General features: G+C 25.3%; 3 protein-coding genes across 5 annotated transcripts; 1 reads left to right on the forward strand and 2 right to left on the reverse strand.

The window, feature by feature from the left end:
* The first annotated feature begins 15,653 nt into the window (after positions 1-15,653).
* On the forward strand, positions 15,654-19,201 carry LOC126907001 (EEF1A lysine methyltransferase 2). Of its 3 annotated transcripts, XM_050687982.1 has the most exons (6): positions 15,654-15,857; positions 17,968-18,066; positions 18,488-18,572; positions 18,673-18,862; positions 18,926-18,997; positions 19,069-19,201. In XM_050687982.1, the coding sequence occupies exons 1-6, from the start codon at positions 15,796-15,798 to the stop codon at positions 19,164-19,166; spliced, it is 606 nt and encodes a 201-aa protein (XP_050543939.1). In that variant the 5' UTR covers positions 15,654-15,795; the 3' UTR covers positions 19,167-19,201. The 3 variants fall into 3 exon arrangements, with proteins under 3 accessions (XP_050543939.1, XP_050543938.1, XP_050543940.1); XM_050687981.1 differs by having other exon boundaries at positions 18,673-18,997; XM_050687983.1 differs by lacking the exon at positions 17,968-18,066 and having other exon boundaries at positions 18,673-18,997.
* LOC126907000 (repetitive organellar protein) lies at positions 15,854-16,840 on the reverse strand. Its single transcript, XM_050687979.1, has one exon. The coding sequence runs from the start codon at positions 16,721-16,723 to the stop codon at positions 15,875-15,877; it is 849 nt and encodes a 282-aa protein (XP_050543936.1). The 5' UTR covers positions 16,724-16,840; the 3' UTR covers positions 15,854-15,874.
* LOC126907003 (uncharacterized) lies at positions 19,143-21,628 on the reverse strand. Its single transcript, XM_050687984.1, has 4 exons — positions 21,469-21,628; positions 21,261-21,413; positions 21,071-21,202; positions 19,143-19,316 (listed from the first exon to the last, which is right to left on the reverse strand). Exons 1-4 carry the CDS (start codon positions 21,584-21,586, stop codon positions 19,231-19,233), a joined length of 489 nt encoding a protein of 162 aa, XP_050543941.1. The 5' UTR covers positions 21,587-21,628; the 3' UTR covers positions 19,143-19,230.
* Positions 21,629-27,518: the final 5,890 nt, after the last annotated feature.

Consider the following 27,518-nt stretch of genomic DNA (forward strand, 5'->3'; position numbering starts at 1 on the left):
TATATTATTTGTTAGATGTATTTGTTTCTTACATATTTTGATTCATTAAATTTATATTAAATTGTTGTATCAAAACTTAAAAGCATTGCCAGTTAGGTGTGAGACTCTAAATCAGAACGAGATATACTCACCGGCGCTGAATACACGTCTTATATATTAAAATGCTTGCAACTTTATTTATACTACAGTTGTTATTGACCAATCAACATATTTTGTAAAAAAATGATTAAAAATCAACTTTCTTGAAAATTTTTATAAAAATAAATAATAAAAAGTATAATTTTAACGTAATTTAAGAATGCATGAATGATTAAAAACAAGTAACTGGATTTCACATATGAAATAAAATGAAAAATTTGTAAATAGATTTATGACTATAATGGATGTATATAATTATTAATTTAAAATAAAAATCTCAAAAATTTACACTTAAGAATAAATTTAATTCATTATAATTTTATATGCGTGTATTTATATAATGTGTTATTATGTATCTACGTTCTAGCCACTATTAACACCCTTTTAAAAGCTAATGGTGCAAACAAATCACATCAGAATCAATTAGTCATTTTTCATTGCTCCCCTTTTTCCTTATATGTATAATTGCGCACCGTAATATATTTTGTTAATGCTACAGAATGTGAATTGTACAAAAAATATACAGATACGTATATATAAGATTACATATTTATAACAAAGGTATACTTTTGAAACGTCATTTGTGTGTGAAATAAAATACTTATTATGCAACTTAACACGCTAATAAGTCACACATACCTGATAAGGTACTGATAAAAATCGTGTTCCAAATGTTTTAGTGATACAGATGATATTTATTATTCAAATGTTAATATAAATTCTGACGATAATTCTTTAATAAAAGATATATCATTTAGTGTTAAAAACGAATTAGGGTTTTACGTATTCAAGTTTAAAGTATCTCATATTAGTGCACATTGTATGCTTAGAATAATTAAATCTACTTGTATTGATGTATCCAAAAACATTCGAACTCTAATGAAAACTCCTAAAACGCACATATTTCAAATATAGCTCATGGATCATACATTCATTTAAGCTTAGAAAGCATAATATCTCATTTTATAAAAAAAATAGAATAATTTAATCTATACTCCAAATATTGTTTTGAAGATTGAAATTAATTTGGATAGTCTACTATTACCAAGAATTTCGAAGAGTCGATTTTGGCCAATATTAATTGCAATTACAAATTGTAATTTATTATCATAATATGTACCTCCAACTGAAATATTCCATAAAAATACCAAACCAAAGTGAATTCATGAGTTTTTAAATCCATTTATTACAGATCTTTCAATATTACAAAATAATGGCTCATGTAATTTATGATTCTTCAGCTAAAAGCTTTGTACTTAATGTAAATTCATTTAATGCATACTTCGGAAGTACCTCGTTTGCTCAGAAAGGTTCGTTCATAAATACTAGAATGTCATTTTTAGAAATTGAATCGTCTCTTAGAATCGATGAATCATTTCGTTCTAAAACACTAGAAAAATATCATTAAGCCTTCTTGAATTATTATATATATATATATATTATTATATATTTAACGACATGTGTCTTGATTACATGCACATTATTTTCGTGGGTGTAACAAAACGTTAGTTAGAGTTGTGGGTTAGAGGTAAGAATGATGTTATTGCCAGAATCGCCTGGAAGAGGCAGACAGCGCTCTGCACACTATTTTCCGGTGCGAGGCGTGGACCCATGAGCGGGATTCTTTGGGGTCCCAACTTGTATCCCCGTTCTGAGTCGAGTCCATGGTGAACCTGATGTTGAGAAGTCGGAAGCGTGGAGGCTCGTCCAGGCGTTCGCTGAATCCATCTTGGAAAAGAAGGACGGAGCAAAACGCTTGATACAGAGGCAGTCACACCGTCTGGTACAGGAGGACCTGAGGCGCTGGTTTAGGCCAGCGCCTTGGGCTTTGTGTTTTTATTTGTTAAGTCCTGCCCTCACCTCAACATGGTGCAGCCCGAGCAACGGATCCCACTCTGAGATCGACTAACGGGGGAGGCCACACCACGTTGTGAATCAGCCCAAAATTAATCGATAACTGATTCACAACGTGGTGGTATGGGTATAAAAAAAATCATTTGTAACTTACTTAATTTACTATGAATATAAAAATAAATGTTTAAAGATTTCAAGTTAAAATTTATATTTCAATAAATTTCCAAAATTCCAATTCTATGCGATAGTTAAAAAATTACTAATTAATATATAAATAATAAAAATGATTTATAAAACATGTGTAAATAATAAATTGAAAATTGGTACAATGTGGTCCATCACAGAAGTTTTAAACTCGTCCTAAATAATGATAATTTGTGATAAGATATCAAATAAAAACCAAGATAAAGTAGAATCTATGGTTATCCTATCTCTAACAATCATTATTTACGACGCGTTTGAAACTGAGGAGTTTATTTTGATCAACCTTGTATAACACCAGTAGAATTTAACTCAATTTCAACAGTTTTAATTTTCAAGATTGAACGAGCGGTTGATATATTTAAATTAAAAAATGAATAAAATGTTTATAAATAATACTACTTGAAAACTGTTATTATTATTACATTAAATAAGTTCAGTTGCTTCAATTTGTTTACAAACTAAAAACATTAATATTATTGAAAAATTGTCGTTCATTTTTTGGTATGTTAAAACTCACTGATTTTTAGTGTCATTTTAATTTAGAGTAATATTAAAATTTTAATCTTAACGTGTAATAAATCCTCGAACAACCTACCACATGAAGTATATATGTTAATTAAAAAGTATAAACGCTACGCGCACTAAAAAGAGGGTAGTTATAAACCCTCTTCGGTTTTTGTGGCCCCCGCGTTCCAATCTATTGTGTCTACTGTCCAACACTGTATACCATCACTAAATACATTTAAATACATTGTGAAAGGATTCATAAAATGTTAACTGTATAGAATACAATGAAGTCAAACGATGTACCCTTCATTTTTAAAACTAAATATCCGTATAACTAAATTACACACTATAATGAGGTGAATGCAAGCACATTTATCTTTAATAGCTACACAAGATAATAATCAGTTAACTTGTTTTTAACTCCAACCTATTTATCATTTTTATGGCATACATGGAATAGATTAAAATAATTGCAAACTTTAATTTGTGAACATTTCCTGCATGAGTCTGACACACGTAACTGTAAAAACTTTACTGGCAATTACAATAGACAAACGTTTAATATAGATCTTTGTTGAGATAATTTTAATGTTTAAAATAAATACATAATTTATCCTTAACAAAAATAATGTCTATAATGAATATGATTCAATGAAACTTATTTTTTAAAGAGGAGATTAGTGCAAAACGTGAGTAGGTTCTAAAATATAAAAAAAAAATTCTTGAGTCAAAAAAAAAAATATATGAATACATATAATCCAAGTTTAAAAGAAAGAATTATCTGTATTTTTGTTCACATTTGAAGCGCATTATACTAGTTCAATTTTAAATTATCAACAGCACTGTTATTTTTTAATTCTTTTTCCTAGGAACCTTTTGTTTTTTATTCGTCAAATAGTACACACAAGTCTTTCAACATCGCGTTATATTAGATCACAAAGCCAACAGTGTTGAAGTGTTTGCTACCAATGGACATTTAAGAAATTACTTTAAAATAAATGTCAATAAAAATATCATTCCTTTCTTCTGTGACGACACTACACTTCTTTTTCTATTAGAGGCTGTATTTTTCTACTATACTTACAATTACTTTCATTTATAACAGAAAATATCGTAACCTTATTTCTAAATTACCTCTGATCATTTTTTATTATGTACATTAATTTTTAAGCACTAAACTATGATTCTAATATTTATTTAATACATATTGGTTTATGTAAACAGAATACTGTTAGTGCAACTGTAAAAACACATAAAATCGTTTACAAAGTAAGTCGAATGCATTAATACCAATGATATATTTAAAAAAAAAAATCAAAATTTTCTCATTGTTACATCAATGGCAGTTCTATTTGTCCTAATTTGTCATAAAAACATCTGCTAAACCATGTGTACATTGCTACTGTTCTTTACTAACAACGCTCATAAAAATATCATAATGTAACGGTATCGTTTGAACGGATATAATAATGAACCAAATTTATAATTTACCCCTATAAATCGCTACATTATATGGGGAGAAATATTTTTGTATTGACTGAATGTGTAGAATTGAATTATGTGTATAAGTCAAACACAGGTAAAATTATTTGGAAGACGGTTACATTTCATATATTATATAAAGTAAAATATTGAAGGTTTTTCTATTAATAATACTCTAATAGCTACATGTTGAAAACATAAAAATTTAGCAAGTGAAACTTTATTTACCACTAATATGAAATTATATAATTAGTAATTGTAATTGATTTAAGTTTATACAGTTTTACATACGTTCATAACAGAAATTTTATTAAAACATAATAATACAAAATCAATTAATTTACGTATGTTTTACATTCATACAAACATAAATTCCATATTTTTTTATCAATAATGTTGAGGAATAATTTGTATTTCTTTCAATATTAAGACAAATAATTAGCAAAAATTTGACGACACAGTTAAAGAAAAAAAAAATTTGGGTTGTTTTTATAATAATGATTGTTAATAAATAATTATTAAAATATTCTTAAAGCGAATTAATTTTAATATCGATGAATAACATTCGATAAAAAAATGTTTGAATTTTATTTTATATATTAAATAATGATAATAAATGAACAAATTATTTTATTCCATTATAATATTTTTAATAATTAAAAAACACATTCAAATGAATTAAAAATAGATCAATGACCAATATTTTTTTCCGTTAACATCTTAAGGTTACGATTAATGTGCAAATGTACACGACACTTGTATTTGAATACACAGTCAGTTATGTTACAGACTTTTGTTCTCTTTAAATAAAAAATATTACTCAATAAGGTAAAAGAAAAAGAAACCCTCAGCAGAATATTGTATCAAAGTGGAAAATTAAAAAACATCAATTTACGCCGTTCTTTCTACATTGTTTATTGGATGCTAACTTTTTAATACAAAACTTTTTATACCAATAAGACTGTCGGAGAGCAGCCAATTTTATTATTCCTTTTTGTTATTTTTTTTTTATATCTTTGATAACTTTAAAGAACCACCCGCTCCTGTCTTTTATATGTACAAATGGCTTCAATATTGGCAAAGGTTTTCATAACTTTTTTTGATTTCTATATTAAACGCGTTACAAGTACGGTAATAAATTATACGCCCTAATAATGTTTTTTTTTCTAACCTATTCTGTTCACCTCCTCGATATCTCCACGGGTTTTACTCTAAAAAACCTCTTCCGTCATCCCTTTGCAAATTAAGTTACTTTTAGTATAATATAACAACGAGAGAAAAGAGGGGACGTTATATTTTTTTCTTATTATTTTTTTTACACTCCATTAGTCTTCCAAACTATAAACAATCTAATTTATTTCGAAAAACGTTAACGGTGTTCTTATTATATGCTGTACTATGCTTTGCCAATTTTAAGTGTAATTGATTTTTTTTACGCATATGGCGACACCGATTCCAAAAAATTATGTAAGTAAAAATACATCATTAAATGGCTGAAATTTTTTAATGTTTAGCACTGAATGTTTGTAAATTAAACAATAAATTAACTGTGATGTAAATGCATGTATAAAAACAAGATTCAATAAATTAAATTATGGATAACGTGTTAAGTTAAATACACCCATTTTTTTATTTTATTTTATATAATGTAGTATATACTACTTAATATATCTAGACAATGTAATAAATGTTACATTTTTTATCTAACTATTGTATTATTAGGTAATTAAACAGCCTGTAAATTATAATCAATTAATAACCCTATAAGAGTTTATGGAATTTAATTAGGAATATAAGAGTTAAATACAGAGCGATTCTTTTAACAATAGCTACTCGATTTCTATTCAAATAATAATTTTTTAAAGAAATTATTTTTAGTGTTTTTATACATTTATATATTTCTCGATTTATCAATTGTTAAAGATTTTTTGTAATTCATCTTGTTCTTTTAAGGGCGTCAACTTAATGTTTTTAAATGGTAACATATGTAATTACTTAGCCCGTAAAATATTAAAATTATCTAGTTAAAAAAATGATATTGATAACAATGTTATGTCGTAATATGCTCAATGCTTTGCATTACGCATCTTACAATTATTAATGAAAAATGTATAATCTGTATTTGAAATAACTTGTAAACAAACAAATAATTTATCTGTCATAACAAATACGATGTTCAACACAATTTCTTATTATTAATATATATATGTCAATTTATCAATTGTTAAATATGTTATCTGAATATAATAATCATGTAATGTATAATTAATACAATAAACTAAAAAGATTACGAAAAGCGCTGACAACAATATCCCTGGATTGGGGGTACTATCATTTTACTATAAAAAGCACTGAAATCCTTTCAGTCGGAGAGAGTCAGGGAAAGACTTCAAAAGGAGGAGTGAAGACTCCAGAGAGACGAAAAAAAAAGAAGAAGTGACAGCGACCAAAAGAGTTCGTTTTCTCCGAATTAAAATAAGAATAAAAAGAAACAATTATCAGTCACAGCCCTGTGTTGTTGTCGGCTGACTTTTATGCGTTTTATTTATATATGAAAAGAACTTGCTTTAATTATTTATCTTTTGACGAAGTGCTAATTAAATACTTTTAAACATATATAAACATATCGAGATAATTATCAAATCATTTTACAAGCAATTTACAAGAATAAAAGAAGTAAGTAATTTTATGTTATCCCAATTATTTAAAGTTAATAGTTTGAGTAAAGGATGACAAAGCAATAGATCATTTATTAAATTAATATCTTAAAGTGTCAATTTTGACTGGTTGGTTAAAGAAATTATACATAATCACGTTATATGGTATTCGTGAACTGGCTCTGCCGTTTCGTTGCCTTAAAGATGTTTTAAAAAACCTAGCGTGATTTCTACTGTATAAATTAGGCTCTGGTATTCGTGGACTGGCTCTGCCGTCTCGTTGCCGAGGTATTCGTGAACTGGCTTCGCCGTTTCGTTGCCTCTTAGTTAGGACATTAGAAACTAACCAGACAAAAGTTTATTCTACCTCTATAAGAGGAACTTAATATATTTTTATATCTACTTGTCTTTGTCGTTCTAAACCCTCGAACCATACGACCCCGATAGAACCACAACATCAGGTTCTCACTAAGCCCATCACCCTTCACTTATTTTCATTATTTTTACTTAACGACTATTGTTTAATTTTTTTTGAATTATAACAGTTAATAAGTTGGTAATAAGTTATTGCCATTTTAAAATATAGATTAGAGATAAGGTGTGGGGATATGACAATTATTATCATTAGAATTTCTCAGAGCAACCCGTCTTCCTGCTAGGTACAAACAAAAATGTTGATCCGTCCAAAATAATTAATCAAATGAAATGTTAATATCAACCAGTAATTTTCCTAATTAGATCATTTTATTATTTTATTGGCTAATTAAATATGTATGTTATCATTAAACAAAATAAATTTGACACCCATATAAAGTATAAAGGGCGAATAACAAAAATTAATTATTAAATGATAAATCAAGAAAAATATGAACCTAAAAAAAACCAGAAATAAATTTCTTTACTTAATTAATATTTTAAGAGAAATCAAGTGACCGACGTTAAAAGAATCACCTGTATAATAGTTTCTATGTTCTTAATTTCGATTAATAGCAACTTGCGAAACTCTAAAAAGAAATAACTAGTCATAGTAAAATAACAGGACATGTCGTGGTATCAAATATGTGTTTTTGCAGGTCATCAGGGACATAGATGATCGAAATTGATAATAAAGAAAATTGAATTTCAACAAACGGGGAATAAAAACCATGTAACAACGTTGTACATCATAATATCACTCAAGGAATGAAAAATGTACAACGCCCGTTTGTTGCGGATATATTATAAAACATCACACTGCTATAATATAACATTATGCTGCAAATACATACGGAACAAATCGAGGGTATTCGAACCAAGAGAAGGCGGTGCCACATATGGTCAGCTTGATTTGTTTTCGATAAGCGAAAAGGTACGACCCTCGAGACCCTTTCTTGGTGTTTTAAACACGACTTGTAAAAAACGCCTATTCACTTACATAAAATAACATAATCCAGTTAGTAGCATACATGTGGCGTTGCAACAATATACAATTGCGTGTATTATACTGCTGTAATAATTCTGAATTTTTATGGAAAATGTTATTTTCATAAAGGAGGACTTATATTTATATAAATGAATTACAAGATAAAATATTTAAATTTAATAATAAAAAATGAAAATGAAACCACCTATGCTCTTATTATTGTACGAGTAATAGTGTTTGTATTGATACCTGTATGTCAATGTAGTATAAAAAATACAACGGTCATAACTTTTGAAAAAATATTGAGACATCTGATGAAGTCGTAAAATATTGAGTTTTCATAATACCTATATGCGCTGTATACATTGTTACGTGAGCTGTGGTAAAATGATACAGGGAAGCATCATTTGAGCCAAGAAATAAAAGAGAAATTTTATTCAAATTCGAAACAGAACTCTAAAACAAATTGTTTTTTTTTTTGTGAAATGCAATTTAGAAACAATACTTACTTGAAAAAAACTGATTCATCTTAACAAAAATATGTACATGCAATTATTTTTTAGAGTTTTCAAATAAGTAGGTTATAGTAAATTGAAAAACATTTATAGAATATTTAAAATTAAAAATCTATTATTATCTTGTTAAACGTATTTGATTTGTTTCTTTTTCCTCACCTTAATCCCAACTACTTGGGATCGACCAAGTGAAATGTAAATGTATTTGATACTTGTCAAAATATAGACTTTTTACGCAATTGAGCATATTCTGACACATTAAATTGAAAAATGTGTATTTTTAAATATAAAATAATGTTAAAAGTAATGGTTTTTCAAAGTCTGTAAGACAAAATCTGATACTTAATGAATATTATTATCTTGTAGTTAATTTATAAACAGTTGCTAAGCGACTATTACTTAAAAGGAGGACATACGCGTTAAACCCTGGAATGACTTTTAGATACCCAATAATATCGGAGACTTATTTCTAATGCGATAGACATATAATGAAAAAATTGTAATGTTTGCAAATTATTGAATTACATATTCATAATAACACTTTATCTATGCACAACATGATGATTGTACAAGCGTTGACTTCAATTTCAGTTAAATATTCTGAGGGGTCGGCGGCATCAATATTTTGTACTTGATCGGGTCGTACAGGGATTACTGTAGGGTAAAAGAAAAACCGACTAGAAGAATAATGTGTAAAGGCAGTAGTTGATAGGGCACCCCTTCTGTTTACATGAATAGGCGTCAGGAGAAAATTGTATACATCAGTTTTGAAGCGCAATAAAATATTTTATACACGTTGTTTTACATATATATATATATATATATATACTAGTGCAGGCAAAAATTTAGAGTAGGCGGATGGGAAGTGTAACCCTAGAGTATAAAGGCTAAACCGAAATCTAAAAACTTGGACAGTCCGAAAGGGGATTTTTAATATTATATATATTGTTTCTATCCGTATTCAAAACGCCTCGAACAATGATAATTCATTCGGACGTGTTAAAAAAGACAGCAATACGTGCGCACTTTTAACACGGCCATTTTTCTGTTTTCTTTAAACAGAAGAAATATACGTATTATTTGCACAATGTTCCAAATATTTTATTACAAGCATAGAAAATATTAATAACTTCCCAACAGAGTCAAATAAAACAAAAACTTCTCAGTGCAGTCTTTAAAACCCATAAATCATATACATTTTTGTTATAATACAAAATAGAATTAATGACACTAAATCAATTCTATGTAACTTACACTAAAATCTTGTGTATATGCAAGTAAATATAATTATAGACCATGTTTAAATAATGTATAGTAAAACCTTTGTTTAAACTACATTGAAATGTATCATTGTAGATTGATACAACACCATAAAAATTCAACTGAAAGTAATCAGAAAATGAATAATAGTTATTCTACACAAATTGCATTTGTTTAGTATTAAAATGAATTATTGGTAACAATAAATATTCAAAAAATAAAATAACTAAAAAACTATTCGAATAGACTATTAAATAGTTTTAAAAAATATGCGAATGGTTTCAAAAAATATTCAATTAGTTCTATCTAAAATTTGTATTAAGTACATTTGAATATAATAAGATTATAATTAACGAATACTTAAAATAAATTATTATGCAATTAATAATAGTAAAAAGTACTATTTTACTAGTATTTCAGAAGTTATAGCATTTTAAAAAATGAACTGGGGTGAGTCGCAGGTATATATTTAGGTGGCTCTTATTTTATTAACGTTCATTGATCGATCTCCATACCCGCCAATTTTGTTTTTTATTATACAAAAATTATTTGTGTAAAATTTTATTTTGATAACTTACCCCCTTCAAGTCCGAATCGGGGTTGAAAATTAAATCAAAAAGGTAATTTTTCAGTTTTTGATTATTATTTTGAAAACTAACCCACTTAGCGTAACAATTTATGTATGTATGTTGTATGGTACAGAACGCCTTTAGAAGGATCTAGTTGACCAGTTGTTACAAAGATCATTGATTATATTATTTCATGGGACAGCTGATCACCAGCATCTTGCTTTACTCACCCCCTTGCCCACCCATCACGGCAAATCGCTGACCTCCGTGTTGGTTTTCATCCGTGTACAGTTCATTGTCGTAATTCAGTCAGTCAATTGTTTTTTGTGTCACTTTTTTTTCAGTTGCAAGCGCCTTCGCTTGAATAGTAAATTGTTCGGCCATTGTACGCAGTTATTCTTTTATTTGTTTATTGCACCCTTGTGCTCAAAGTTTACGTGCCCTTGCACGCCACTAGTGATTGGGCCCAGACCTTTACTAAACATTATCATTGCCGTAGTCTGTTCTCATCTGCCATTACGTACCTGGATTTACACTCAGACTCGTCATACTCAGATGTTCGAAACCATTACCACAAGATCTCACACAGTCTACTCATCATCATCAATAGCTTCATCTATTCGGTTGAGTTTATATTATTTTTTAATGTTATTTATTGTTTGTTTTAATAATTAAAATAGTTAAATAGTTAATCTAAATTATTTAGATTAACTATTTTGTTTTATGCTGCTTCGCCAGCCATTAGTACTTAAGGGCCCCCGTTACCCCTTAAATTTAAGATACTCTCTGAGGAATTTCTAATATATGTGATTATTTGTTATTTAATTATTGTCTACTCTCGTTTACTTATTGGATGTATAGTTAGCCGTCATCTCCTAGGTGACCCACTCCCGCAACAATAATAACGTTTTTTAAACAGGCTTGAGGTAAAACGGCATTCTAGTGCGGTGTACAACTAGCCGTTCTACGATCTAGCTGACTCGTACAAAATATATGTATAGAATATAAATTATAAATTTTAATATTTTCTTCTAAAATGGTATTTAAAAAAATGTTCTAAAATTATTTTTACTTGCTCAAAAAAATAAAATAAAAAAATAATTTGCTAAAATTCATTTTTTGAGTATAAATCATTTTTAATTTTCAAAATAATCATTTTACAACAAAATTTTTCGTAAAAAAAAAATATATTAAGTTAAATTTTCTAAAATATTGGTCTTATGTAAAATTATAGTCAGATTTATAGTTTTGCTGTTTTAATAACACAAACGATATAAATAGGATTGTTTAGAACTGTTTATTCAGGTTACTACGATTATAAATAGGATACAATTAATAATAAAAAAAAATTAGTGATGGGCATTTTCAAATATTTTAAACTATCGATTAACTATTCAAATTGTGTTTATACCACCAAATATTTTATTTTAGCATAAACTATCAAATATTTTAAAAACTATTCGAATATATTGTGTAACTATCGAATATATTTACTAATCAATTAGTTTTTGAATAACTATCGAATAGTTCCATAGTTACTATTCGATATTTCCCATCACTAAATCCCAACACTGAATATGAAACGCTACGATAAAAAAACCCCAATGTTATAACCGCATTCACTATATTAACATGAAAATAAAAGATGAAATAACTGTGTTAAAAAAAAAAAAAATTATATTAAATTAGAATTTTAATGAAACTCATTCTCCGGTGAGATTTAAAACAATGTCAATTGGAGAGCTAAAAGAAGATAAATATACGCAAAAATAATTTTAATTATTAAGATTAGTTATTTAATACAACTCATTAGGTAAAGAATACGAGTATCAATCTCACAACGCAACACAACAGTTACTAGTGTTGACAAAAAAACGTTCACGGAAAACCTATACAGATGGAACATCTAATTGTCACTTTTGATACGATTTACATTTCGTTTTTTTTAATAATTTATGTATTTTAAAACCACGTAAAATCAAATTTTTTATTATTTGTTTTTAATCATCATTATAGTCTCCACAGCCTCTTTTTGAACTAGTTAAGTTCGGCTCTACCTTATTAATTTGAAAGGATTATTACACCGTATGTCGATCTGACGCATTCTTATTATAACTGAAGGTACCATTAAGGGACCAAGGTTTGACTCACTGTTTCAGTCCTCAAATAGTGATCCATCCGGAAACCAACAGCAAACAACAGTTGAATATCAGTGCTAAGTAGGCTACTGAAAGATTCGCAGTACTACACCAAGCCTATTATTTGTTTTTCATAATAAAAATAAATAAAAACTAATTTTATTATAATTTTTTTTTAATTAAAAAATGTCTTTCTTTTTTGTTTTTTTATAAAAAAAATTGCAATTCATATTTATTATGGATTAAAATTATTTTGATACACGATTGTCATAGAGATAACGAAATATACAACTATTATATAATTTCTTAATTATAAGATTCTAAAAATTACAATCTTAAATTATTGAATATATAATTTATATTTAATATCATAGTAAATTTAATTACTACAATAAATGTTTATTTATGTACCTATTATAATTTTATAATGTATAATATACAAAACTATAATCAGGATATAATAGATAAGATAGGAATTGATGTTGTTTTTGGAATAATCAAATAATTTCTTTTAAATATTTAACACTATATACAGATTTTCATTGAAGCGTTTTTAATGATAGTAATTTTAATCACTCAAACATCATATAAACTTGCGCAAACATGCCGCGTACCCAATGCGCCGCGATCCGCTCACTACGCTATGTTTTAGCTTTGATGCGAAGCTGAGAAAGTATTAACTTTACTATAATGTGTTTTTTTATTTATTATTTAATCTCAGCTCATATTGGACCGATATTAATGAACAACACGTCAAAAGATCATACAAATCGTATCTAGCCGATGCCATTATCCTCAAAAATTGAAAAAAATTCTCTCGTTCCCAGTACACACGAAAAATCATCCAAAAAATTACAATTTTAAAAATCGGTAATATTCGACATTTTTTCAATTTTTTTTAATTGCCATAACTTTTTTAAAAGTGACCAAATCAATATAATTTTGATGATTTGATATGATAGGTTTGTTTGATAGGAAATGATTACTATTATTTCTTCTTAAGTTATCTATTTCGATAAAAATGCAAAAAAATATTCAGCTTTTTTGATAAATTTACTATAAATAGTAATTATAAAATTTTCTATTTAATGATGTCAATTTCAAACTTGCAATTTGAGCAAAAAGTTATGGTAATAAATTAGTTTTTTTTTATTATAAACTTTCACAAAAATCAACTTTAAAAGATTAAAAAAATAGTAATTATAATTAATATTATTAGTAATAATATTAAAACTTAGAAATGATAGAAAAAGTCTAATTGTACATTTGAAACCATTGCGAAAAGTTGATTTAGAAAAGTATATATTTGTTTCTGATGAAAGTTCCTTGTAGTCCAGTGTATAAAACTTATAACTTTGTTATAAGTAACAAAAAATTTTTATTGAAAAGTATTGCATTTAAGCCCTTTAAATTTTTATAAGCTTTAAAAGTAAAGAAATATACAACTACTTTATTATAATAATATATTATTAAATATATTTTTATAATATATTCGTAAAAATTACAATATTAAAAATAATTTAATATAAATATCATACTAAATTTAATAATTATAATTATTATTTATTCATAAATTATAATTATAAATAAAATAACTAATCGGGATAAAAATAAGGGAATAAGAGTTATGGTTGCTTTTGAAATAATCTACCAAATTCTTGAAATTAAACACTATCTACAGATTTTCGTTTCTTATGATAGTGATTTTTATCACTGTCAGATATCATCTATACTTGTCCCAACTATGCTACGTCCATACTATGCCGCGACCTAATTGTTCTACCGTTTTTTTATAGTATGAGTTAATGTGAACTTTTGTGATCATTATTAGCTATTCGTTTTATGTTTTATTTAATTTATTTGTTCTTTTTTTGATGATTTTTAAAAGTAATTTGATGTTATGCTTAGTGTCGATACTAGTAATTATCATTTTAAATTTTATAATTCTCTTCCACTTGTAAATTCTACTTTGACGTTAAATTTTTAATACACATTTTATTTATAATAAATGAATATTGAACTAAGATTACATTAATTAATTTTAATAAATAAATACATTAATTTTCAATAATTTACTATACACAATTTTAATTTCAAACAAATATAAAATTCGGAATCTTATTATTTCAAACTGCTTAATTTTATTTGCAATTAAGTATTTATTTTAAAGTTCAGATTTTTTAAATAGATATAACTCCTTTATTAAAGTTTTGTTTATCCTAAACTTGATTTATAAAAAAAAATAAACACATCATGGTAGAATTACTACCTTCTCAGCTTCGCATCGAAGCTAAAAGCAAACAGGAACTATATAAAACAATACTTTTTTTTTTAAATTATATCATATATAATTAAATACTAACGATAGAAAATTTATAATTATGATGATAAAAAGTAGTATAATAAATAAAACTAATCATAGATTTTATTCAGTTAAGTATTAAGCACAGACTGGAAATGGTGTTTAGAGATTAAACCCTTTTCAGAAAAATTACATGTATAATTATAAAAAAAAGAAACTTTAGTGAGGAGAAATTAGATATAATAATTTCGTTGATATAGAGTCTTAATCGAATAAGCTTTAATAAAATCACTATGATTGTAAAAGAGTTATATCAAAATTTGTGATATTTGATATTTTTTTTATGATTTAATAAAAAAATCATATGATTTTTATGATTCTCTATACAAATTTGCTAGTAACTTACATGAAATTTGACTCCAACTATTTATAAATACTAAAAACAAAGTAATTCTTATGTAAAGTTCAAATGATGAAAGCATTTATCTCAAAACAATTTTTTTGTGAATTGCGGTCTTCTTGCACTCACAGATAATATTGTCTACCGTCGTTTTTTTTTATAATATATTTCATGCGATATCTAGTGATTAAAAATACAACTTATTTTATCTGTAAAAAATTAAATTGTCTGATAAAAGCAAAAGAAAAAACTTATTTTAAAAGGATTTATTTATATTTATATTTCAACAGTCGTTACTATTAAAATAATTAATTATAACATATTTTAAAATTACAACTTACTTTAAATCTTTAAATTATCAAAAAATATGAGTTCAGATAAAGATGATGCTAATGCCCATGGTAATTTAAGTTTGACTTCAGAAGAATAGTAAGTCTTGTAAAAATTTATTTGTTTTCTAAAAATTTACTAAATTCATCTTCTAACACTGTTATATCGTCATGCAATTTTATTCTAATATTTTGTTTTTTCAATGAATCAATAAGTTCCAATTGTTTTCGAAAAGCCAATATTAAAATTTCTTTTTCTTTACTACATTTACTTAATGCATCTTCATTTTTTGTTATTAATTTTAAATATTTTTCTTCATTTTCTCTCAGGGTCATTTCTAATTTTTTTACCATTTCTTTCAGTATTTTATTATCATCATTAGTTTTTAAAAATAATGATCTTTGCTTTTCATATGTCATTTGCTCATGTTTATATTTCTTTTCTAATAAATTTAGTTCTTTTAAAATTCTACCTAATTCAAAATCCCTTGTTTTCAAATTTCCACTAAGAGTATCAACGTCTTTCTCATACTTCTTTATCTTCTCTTTAAGTAAAGACAGTTGATAAGTATATTTTTCTTTTTCTTCATTCAGTTTTTTATTCTCTTCTTGTAAATTATCACAACTATCATCTTTTTTTACAATTTCATTGTTTAGACGATCTATTTCTTTTTGTAAAACATAATTTTTTATTGTCACTTCTTTACTTGATATTGTTTTTGTTTCTTCAATTGTATGACCATTATCAATTATTTTCATAAATGTTTGAAACTCTGATGTTTTCACTGGTTTTTGTTTAAAATTTTTGTGCACCTCATTTGAGATTTCATAGATATCTATTTTATTTTTCATTTCATTGATTTCTTGCAAAAATTTTTTTGTTAGTTTATTGTTTTCTTCATACTTTATTTGTAATACTTCTTCATTTTTCAATATTTCACCTTCCTGATTTTCTTTTTTGGCCATGATATCAATTCAAATTTTTTTTTAATATATACACAAAAAATTATATTATTCGGCAAAATGTTTGGATAAAAGTCAAAATATTTTAAAAATTAAAAGAATTTATTAATATATTATATTCTGTTTTGTTTATACATTCTATTATTTGCCTAGTTACCATTAATGTTATTAATGTTTGTTTATATATATATTAGTCTATTATATTTTGCTTGATATACAGTGTTACCAAAATAATTGTTGCAATACTTAATTTTTAAATTTTAATAGAGTACTTTTTATTTCAAGTCAATTTTACAGGTCATTTATAAACATTTAACTTGTCATTTTTATACTTGTAAGGGATTTCAATAGAAATTTTTGAAGTTTTTAAGAACATAATTCAATATTTTTAGAATATTAAATCCAGACCCTTATTACTATTTTTATTATTTAATTTGTGTAAAAAGATTTATTTTAAAAAATGAATTTCTGTTCTTGGAGTGTTTGTAAATGTATTTTGTAACTAATTTATACTTACAATAACAATTTTTAATTTTAATTTAATGAATTTTCCATCCTTTATTTCTATTATAATATGCATTTACACAAAAAATTTTTATATTACTTTCTTTATAAAAAGTTTTAAAGGGTAAATGTAAATAAGTTATCTTGTTTAATATTTAAATATAATTAATTAAATATATATGTATAATTTTTGTTTGATCCAATAAATTATAAATAGTAATTTACTTTATTTTTAAATTTTTTAACTTACATTTTATAGTTGCATAGAAAAATGTATAAAAGTGATACATGAAGCTGTTCAGATATGAAATTTATTTTTAATCTTCAAATAGATGTACTAGATTTAAAATAATTAAATAATGATCATTAATATGCAATTTAAATATTTTCAACGATTCCTAATGTATAAAATTACCCCAGTAATATTTATCAGGGATTAATTGAATATGAAAAAAATCCTATTAAAATAAAATATTTTAGTATTTAATAATAAATCATTTTTCTGTTATTTTTATGTTTAATTTTATTTAATAATGAATTCATAAATCAATTTTAAAATAATTCAAATGAAAAACATTCAACCAATATCTTTTGTTAAAAAAAACGAGTTAGATTATATAACATAAAGCTCAAACCATATTTCTTTATTTGATTTAAAATATCAAACTTCTTTATAATAATTTTCAACCTATATTTTATATTTGCTATAAAACAAATTAACAACAATTTTTTGCTTATTACAGTTGGAACGATGCTTATACACTAGAATTTAATAACTTTAAAAACTTTGGTGATCATGGTGCTGAATGGTTTGGTAGCATCATAGGAAAAAAAATGATAGAGTATTATAATTTTATTTAAACTAATTAGTTATTAAATTTAACACAAACAATCTATATTGTGCACTTACAATTGGAACATTGTAATTGATTAATTTAGTTTTATCCTTTAGTTATTGACTTTGTAATTTAACTTTTATACTTACTTTTATAATGAAGCAATCAATTCTTTAAGTAGTTTAAGATATTTTTCAATGTCAGGGATAAGACAATTTTATATAGAAAAATATTTAATTTTTCTTTTTGTAAAAACTAAGCTGAGATTAAAATGTTTAAGAAAAGTAACAATTAAAAAAACCTTTTAAATCCCAACTAGTGTTTGATATTCAATAAATATTTTAAATATTAAATTTTCAAAGAATATTTCATCCCAAGTTAAAATAACTTTATAAAAAATCCGATATTATATTACAAGTTTTTTTAGTTGTATACAAAAATTTTGTGACCTTAAACAGGAAGATATTATCTTAGATGTTGGATGTGGAAATGCACTTCTATTAATTAAACTAGTAATTATTATTGTATTCTTTATTATTTTTACTTATCTATTTTCTTTCAATTAATATCTTATCACATTAAAAACTTTATGTGTTAATTGTTTTAATATAGGCAAAGTTAGGTTTTTCTAATCTTTACGGTATAGATTACTCATCACCTGCAATTAAATTAGCTGATGCCATTGTACATAAAGAAAACATTGGTTGTATCAAACTTCAAGTGTTTGATTTCTTAACTGATGATGTGAGTTCTTTACCAACTTTTAAAATAGTTTTAGACAAAGGAACATATGATGTAATTGGTATGAATGATGAAAAAAATGTCAAACGAAATAAATATAAGAAAAATATATTAAATTTACTAGAGCCAAGCGGATTGTTTTTAATAGTCTGTTGTAATTGGACACAAACAGAGTTAAATGAACATTTTAATGATGGTAATTTCTTTAAAATATTGTAATTTTATGAATTATTGCTATAATAAACAATAAATTCCCTATAATTTTAGTTTTTGAAGTTGTACATACTATACCGACACCAAAATTTCAATTTGGAGGAGCAATAGGAAATACCATATCAGCAATTCTTTACAAGAAAAATGTATAATTATTTTTTAATACAGTTATTCATTATTATTTCTATTGCTATTGGTTTTGATTGTTTAAAAAACTTAATATCCTATTCCATGGTAGTTATTGTACAACAAAGCTAAAAATATTAAAGTAAAGTATACCGATGTTGTAGCATTGTCACCACCTAAAAATAAACATTTTTCATTAAAATTTGGTCATATATTTTGTATTTATTATATACAAAGTTATCAGTTTATGTTAAACCACTAGATTGCTCTCAAAATAAATACAATATTAAAAAATAAATTTTTGTTATTTTTTAATTGCATATATTTCTTGATTTATTAGTTATTAATTACTTTTTTAGACCCCTTATAACATGTAGGGATGTAAAATTTATTTTTTAAACTGTAACATACATATTTCATTATCTTTTAATTTGGAAAATTATCTAATTAAGAAAATAACTGGTCGATAACAACTTTTAGACCAGTACTTAGTATGTTATTTTCATTTTTATATCTATGCAGGACAAAGAGTACGCTGGAGAATTGCCTAGTAATAATAAATGTAACACTCCTTAACTCTAGTCGTACATTAAATTATTACTAACTTCTTAAAATACTGGTCCAAAAGTTGTTTTCGACCAGTCATTTTTTAATTAGACTATTTCCTATTTTATATACTAGTAAAATATGGATGTTACTATTTAAAAAAATAAAGATAACACCCCTGAAAGTTATAAGGAATGATTCTAAGAGATATTTATTAGCTTATAAATCAAAAATTATATGTAACTAAAAATAATCATAAATTATTTTTTCAATATTATATTTATCTTGTTAGAAATCAAGTGCTTTATGTTAAACCAATCACTCTTTATTTATGTTATATTGATTTTTTTTTTTTTTAATTCATAAAAAGAACCTTTCGATTTATTAATTAATCACATATATTGATTAAATGTTTATTAATAAAATATAAAACAAAAAATGAGAAATTATCAAATAAATGTCATATAATTCAAAATTTACTGCTACTATTTAACTTATAATTAAATGAAATCTTTATAAAAATAAGCACTTTTGGCATAATAATCAAACACAATCTTCAAAATACATTATTGCATGTAGTTTTAGCACTTACACATTCATATTTCCATACAATTTACAACATTTTGTACTGATTCGTAATAGTTCAAATTAAAAAAATTCTTAACATTTCATTACAAGTGCATAAAAAGCACGAATAAAAAAAACTTTTTTATATTAATTAATTACTCAATGACAAAAAAATTAATTCAAATAAATCCATTAAAAAATATATATAACGAAAAATATAACATAGCATTTTATAACAATATAATAATTTTACAAAATTCTAAATAGTAAAACGTTCTAAGAATTCATAGATATTTGTATTAAATATGTGTAAAAGCTTCCAAGCTTTAACGCATTCATAAGTATTAGAAAATGTACATATTCTATAAAAATGTAAATAAGTGAAGTTGAATTGATATAATAAAATATTACGTACAAAACATTGTATATAAAAACAAAACAATATTATTGTTTATTATTATTAATATTATTGCAATTGCATTATTGTATTAAAAAAAATTTCTAAGAACTAGGTATTGTACCATTACCCTATGAGAAATATCACCTTTAAAATGTAATTTTAAGGTAATGTCTGAAAACAAGTCCAGATGGAAACTACATTTGCCTCGCGATATGCGCACGCAGTAAAATGACGTCACAAAAATCATTTTATGAAACATTTCCGTAAAACTTGTCATAGGTGAAAATAAAAAAAAATGTAGGGGGCTACCCTCCAAAGACTCCTACCTATTTCTACCTTTGTACTTTGTCATGACCCGCTTTAATACTTAATTATGTCTGTTTAATATTTTTAAATCTTTATGTATTTTTAACTTACTGCTACAAGTACCATCTTCTTCTGCATACTCATCCCTGCACTGACAAATTTTAGTCTCTGGCACACTTTCATTCTTTTGACAACTAGCTAGCCGAATACAGTGTACATCAAGCTCACATGGTTCTCCTATACCTAACAAAATACAAATAAGATATAAAGTATCATGTTTTTTCCGTGTAAGGACATTTACCTTGTGGTTTTATTATGCAATTATTATTTATTGGATGTGTTTGATCGGCGCACAGGCATCGTTTACGATGATCTGAAGGATCTTCTCCACAGGAAGTTTTTGAAACTCTAGTGCAATCATTATCATTTCTACACTCTAATTTTCTAAATGTATCTAAAAATTTCAATGATTCAACTATTTATTTTTCAAATAAATTTTTATACTTTACATTTACTATTTGCGGTCATTAATGCTCTCTTATTTAAATAATGATGTTCACTCATAGTTTCAGAGAACACTTCTATTAAAACAATTGTTACTAAAAAAATTACCGTATTAGTGGTCATCTTGCTTACTGCGCGAATTTTGGAGGAATGACTAAAAAATTAGTTTTTAGCTTTCAAAGTTTCTAACGAATAGAAAAGGGTCGGTTTTCCGTTTCCTGTCATGCAACTTCCACGCCCAACTATATTTTATTACTCTTTGCATAGTATGTAAATATATATATATATATATATATAATTTATCTAACTTTTTGCACGAAATTTGAACATTTCGATCACGACCAGGAACCTTGAACCTCATTCGAAAATTTGATATCCATAATAGAATAAACCACGCGTGTTACATATTGCTTTTTAATTTATCATTCTTACATGTATTATATCTCTATAAGTTGAAAACATCACATTAATTTTACTAATCAATAATGATTGTCTTATCGTAGTTTTTGCCAAAATTGTATTTCCATTTTTATACTTATGAAATTACTTGCACTTTTCCTTAAAAATATAACTCCTAGGTAACAAAGAAATAAGATTTTAAATTAGCTGTGTACTGAAAGTTTTTATGAAAAGATATATAAAAACAGAGTTCATTTATGAGTTCAACTACTCTAGTAGTTAATATGAAAATTCACATAAATGAACTTCCAGTTTATGACATGCATGTGGAAATGATGTGCATAATGTATGAAAAAAGAAGTTTTATTAAATAGTCAAATAATTTTTATAACATTTCTGATTTTAAATGATAATAACTTATATAACTAGAAATTTTGAAAGAAGATTTTTACGTAATAAATGTATGATGTGTATAAGGTAATAAGACACAAATAACAATACTCAAATAGTGCGCGTCACTATCTGTAAGCTCAGTGTTACTCATATATATATATTTATTTATTAAAAAGAGTAGATTATTTTATCACCTGCGTTATCCTTTTCCTAGATACCATAATATTTAATTGACAATAATCAACCAGCTTCATGGCCACATTGCTATATTCTATGCAAAATAAGCCAGTTTAGGAAATGGAACACAACCGTTATGTTAGATCAATTACAGTGATGACAATAACAACTTAAGTATCGATATACATTTTTTTTATATGAATATTTGATAGTATAAGGTGATTCTTTGAACGTTAATAACACATTTTCTCTTAAAATAATAAGTGTTTAAACAATTTTTTTTTTATTTTGTTAGTTACATGTGTATGTCTATTTAACTTTTAGAACCAACCGTTATATCTTATTTAATTTTTAAAAAAATGTTTTATAATTAATAAATCGAGAAATGTATGAAACAAAAAAATATTTAAAATAATTTTTTTAACATAATTAAGAGAAGTCTAGTAGCTATTTGTTAAAAGAATCAATCTATAAATTGTAAACTCTTGGAAACACTTCGTAGACCCAGTGTACTTTATTGCTATCTCTCGTTCCTATTGTAAACTTCAGTTCAATATCTGTTGTTATCACTTGAGATTCAGTGTTCTAATCTATAAGGTTTCCAACCATTTCTTAGATTTTTAAATTGCAATCTGTTTCACAAATAAACAAATTATTTTGAACAATTCTATCATATGTCTATTGTAACAATAATGAAATTCCTATTGCTTTTGCTTCACATTTACTTACTAAAGCTGATTAAAGTACCTATTTTTAAGGTTTTAGAACAATAGGTCCAATCTAACAAGTCCAAACCTTATTTCAAATTTTAAATAATATTTCAAAGACCATCAAGTTATTTTACAACATATAAAAATATATTAACAATTAAAAATTTTGGATTTTACTATAAAACAAATTCTAATTTCCTTTGTTTCGTTATACAGTTATTAAAATTTTGTTTCAAATTAACTTCCGGGGGAGATATAATCCTCGTATCCCCCCGTAAATTACGTTTTAACGTTTTTTGACTTATTAGATTACAAGTCTAATATAAAAAATAATTTTTATTACTTGGCTACAATTAATATTTTACATTGTATAGTTATATAGGGTATTTAGCCAGGCAACGAGTTTCTACTATTCTCATTATTTGTAACAACTGGCTTGTTTCTTCACTTTTTGAAAACTCTATATTACAATAACAATAATAATATTATTATATATTAACTGCAATAACTGTATCAACTACAAATAATATACTTAACAAGTTTTTCGTAATGATATTCATTTTTTTTCTATCCATTTATATTTTAATTCATAAACAATATCAACAATTCATTAAAAATATCTATAAAAAATAAAGTTATGTTGACTTATGGTATATATTGTTACTATCGTCATTTACTTTATAAGGACAACACCAAAACGTATTGGAAATGTGAAACATGACAACTATGTAATGTATAACAAATATAAATTTGCAGAATCTACTGATACTCAAAAGCCATTTACACCAGCCAAAAGCCGCTGAAATTTATATAACACATATATATTATAGTTATAATACAAATAATTTTATGGAGGGGTTTGATTAAAATTAGGAAAATTATTGGCAGGATCATCAAGATTAAGATATTAACGATAATCATCTATGTAGATAACACATTTTTTTAAACTAATTAATTATATAAATAAAATAATATAAAAATTTCACACTTATATTTTATCAAAAAATTGTAAAATTATTATTAATATTTTTGAATAAAGAATTGATATAATACACCAGTATTTAAAATGTCAATCACATCCATCAATTTATTTAACCTTTATTGTCTTTATTGCAATTTTGTTGAAAGTATTTTTTTTTTAAATAGGACAGCAAGACTATTTATCTTATATTCATGAATCAAAAGACATGCGATTGTATAATATATACAAAAACATAAAGTTAGGTCTGGAAATTCACTATTTTTGACCATGTTTTATTCGAGTACAATAATGCGTGCCAGCGAATAATAATTATAACAACACACGCCACTATAACTTGAAAATCTCTTCAGGTTATGCACATACTTCGTAAGAATTGTCGTTAGTCACATTAATGAAAATTTTCAATGACATTACTAACCTTCAAACATTGGAACTATTCAAAAAATGATAAGTTGTGTACAAATTATTTTATAACGTTTTTAATTTTTATTAAAAATAAACTTCAACTTTCATTAAACTCGACATTTAATTATTGTGGTAATAGATTAATTATACAATATTATATTAATACAACTTTTATAATTTATATTTATAACCATTTAAACATAATTAGATGCAGATTTTTAGAAGCGATAGGGTTTAATTTAAAAATGCTCTTAGTTGAAGGACAAAGTAAAATATTTGTCAAATGGGTTATAACAAATAAATCCAAAGGCTCAGGTTTCAAAAAAATTAACTAGTGTTGTGTTGTAATTCAAATTAAAATAATAGTAAAAATGTTTTAATTTGTGCATAATGAATATTAATTAGACAATTATAAACCCTGTATATGTAATAAGTCATTATAATGACCATCTCAGTCTCAAACCTTTTTTGAAATACGAACTTTCAAGAAAATTTTTTTAAAAATTTAACGAATCAAAATAATTTTTTTTTATTTTAATACCTTTATGTTCAGGAAATTCTAGGTCCTATAAATATAGTTTAACTAAAAGCTTATGTTATGTGCTATAAGTTAAAAAATAATTTGTTCTGGCATAAACCTTATCTTCTATGTGCAAACAACCCTGAATTTATTTCAAATTTCTTTGAATTTGTTTTTAAGAAATATGTATAAATTTCATTGGAAAATTAAGAGTGGTTGGGATCAAATCTTACTAAATTTTTTATTCAAAAATTTAATTCAAAAATTATTTTGAATTAATTTTCAAAATTTATTTATACGTTTTCCAAAATCATAAACAAAAGTTGGGAATCCACCCCACTCTATTCTTTAAAAAACATTCAATGTTTAATTGTCATTATACTTATAAATCAAAGAACTGCTAATCATGATATAATTAGGAAAATAGGAGTTGGCGTTGTTTTTTAAATAATCCGTCAATTCGTTAAAATTATACACTATCTACTTATATTATGTGCATTAAGTTAAAAAAAAAAATTTGTCCTAACATAAACCTTATCTTATATGTGTAAATAGCTCTAAATTTATACAAAAATTTTATTTATTTTTTAATAAATCACTGTTTTGTGTTGTTTTTTATATCAATTTTTTAATAATTTATACTTATATTATAAATAAAATAGCATAGTCAAATAGAGGTAGGAGTATGAACCCCATTTAACTCATTTAACACTATCTATAGATTTAAATCACTGTCATATATTATCTATACTTGTCCGAATTGTGCTGTGACCTAACTGTACGATCGCTTTTATTATTTATTACTAATGAGATAAAAATTTATTTTTTTTTTTTTTTTTTAAATAGGCACTTTTTTGCCATTTTGTACAAAAAAATTTGATGGTTCAATAACAATTTCATGACAAATACTTATTGAGTGCATTTTAATACATAAGGTATAAAGTAGTTATGAAGGGCGCATGAGCACAGCCAGTACTGAAGTAAATATACTTCGACCGAATTTAACACCCACTATAAGTATTGTAACTTAATAATTATTTGTTCTAAAATTATAATCGGGCCATCAAAATGTTTTGTAAAAAAAAAAAAATACTTAAACATGGTTATTTTAAAAAATAAAACAAAAATTGTTTTCTTATTAGAGAAAAATAATAAAAATATGCTTGTATATACTCCATAACTGTAATATTAGTAAAATAGAAAGTAACGCAAAATATTTACTGGATCAAAAATTATTAAAGATGTCGGAACATGGTGGAATAACTTGTATAAATAATAAAATGAAGACAAAATTAACAGATTTAATACATCAATCTAATATAACTTAAATCATGTTTTCATAAATGAAACTTAATTTAATAGTAGTTTTCATAATTGGTTTAAAAGGGTAATATCATCTTGCAACTGAAAAATCAACCTTCTTCTGCAATTAATTTTAACTATTATCGTAACTCAAATCTTAAATAAATAGATATTTTATAGTTATGCAGTTGTTTATTTCATTAAATTACAAAAAAACTCAGCTCAGTGAGGTCGCAGCACAATGGGGACGAGGCATAGTTGGGTCCAGTATATATGATATCTGACAGTGATTAAAATCACTATCATAAAAACGCTTCGATGCAAATCTGTAGATAATGTTTAATTTAAAAAAATTAATAAAATATTCCTAATGCTACATGATCTCCTATTTCCTTATTTGTATTCTGATTATAAGTTTTATGATTTATAAGTGAAATATATAAATAAATAAATATATAAATTTAAATAGTAGGCTATGTTTTTATCATTTTGATGTTTGTGTTTTTTATATATTTATGTATTTATGTCAATCACTATACATGTTTAGCTGCTTTTGGAGATATAATGTTCAATTACACTTATTAAAAGATCACAAACCGTATCTAATTGCAAACATTATACATGAATAAATATAGTTTAAAAAAACTAAAAAAACACGCTTTTAAAGCACATCGAATTAAAAAGTTAAAAATAATTTTTAAAATAAGTTTAAAATAATTATTTTAAAAATTATTTTTAACTTTTTAGTTCGATGTGCTTTAAAAGCGTGTTTTTTTAGACTATATTTATTTTTCACTTTTTAGTTTCATGTTATGATAGTAGTTACTATCAATATCATGGTTGTAACGGGTAACGGGAAATCAGGGTTCGATTCCGAGGAGGGTGTCTGAGAAACGGGGCTGCAACATCCAAGGAAAGCAGCAGTCGTGTAATTTACCCACTCCCGGAACATGGAGGTAGTGACGAAAAATGACGATACTGGATTCATCCATTGTAATCGGAATGAATGAGTTCTANGGGTGATCGTGGCGTGGGGAGGGGTGAATGCGTATAACAGTCTAGTCTAGACGACGGAATATGCGATAACGCGTGGCGTTTGGAGAGTTACAAACATACATACATACAACATACAACATACATGTGAAACTAATAAAAGCGTGTTAAAAA

The sequence above is a fragment of the Daktulosphaira vitifoliae genome, unplaced genomic scaffold, assembly GCF_025091365.1.
Source record: "Daktulosphaira vitifoliae isolate Bord-2020 unplaced genomic scaffold, ASM2509136v1 Scaffold_5, whole genome shotgun sequence".
In the NCBI taxonomy this organism is placed as follows: domain Eukaryota; kingdom Metazoa; phylum Arthropoda; class Insecta; order Hemiptera; family Phylloxeridae; genus Daktulosphaira; species Daktulosphaira vitifoliae.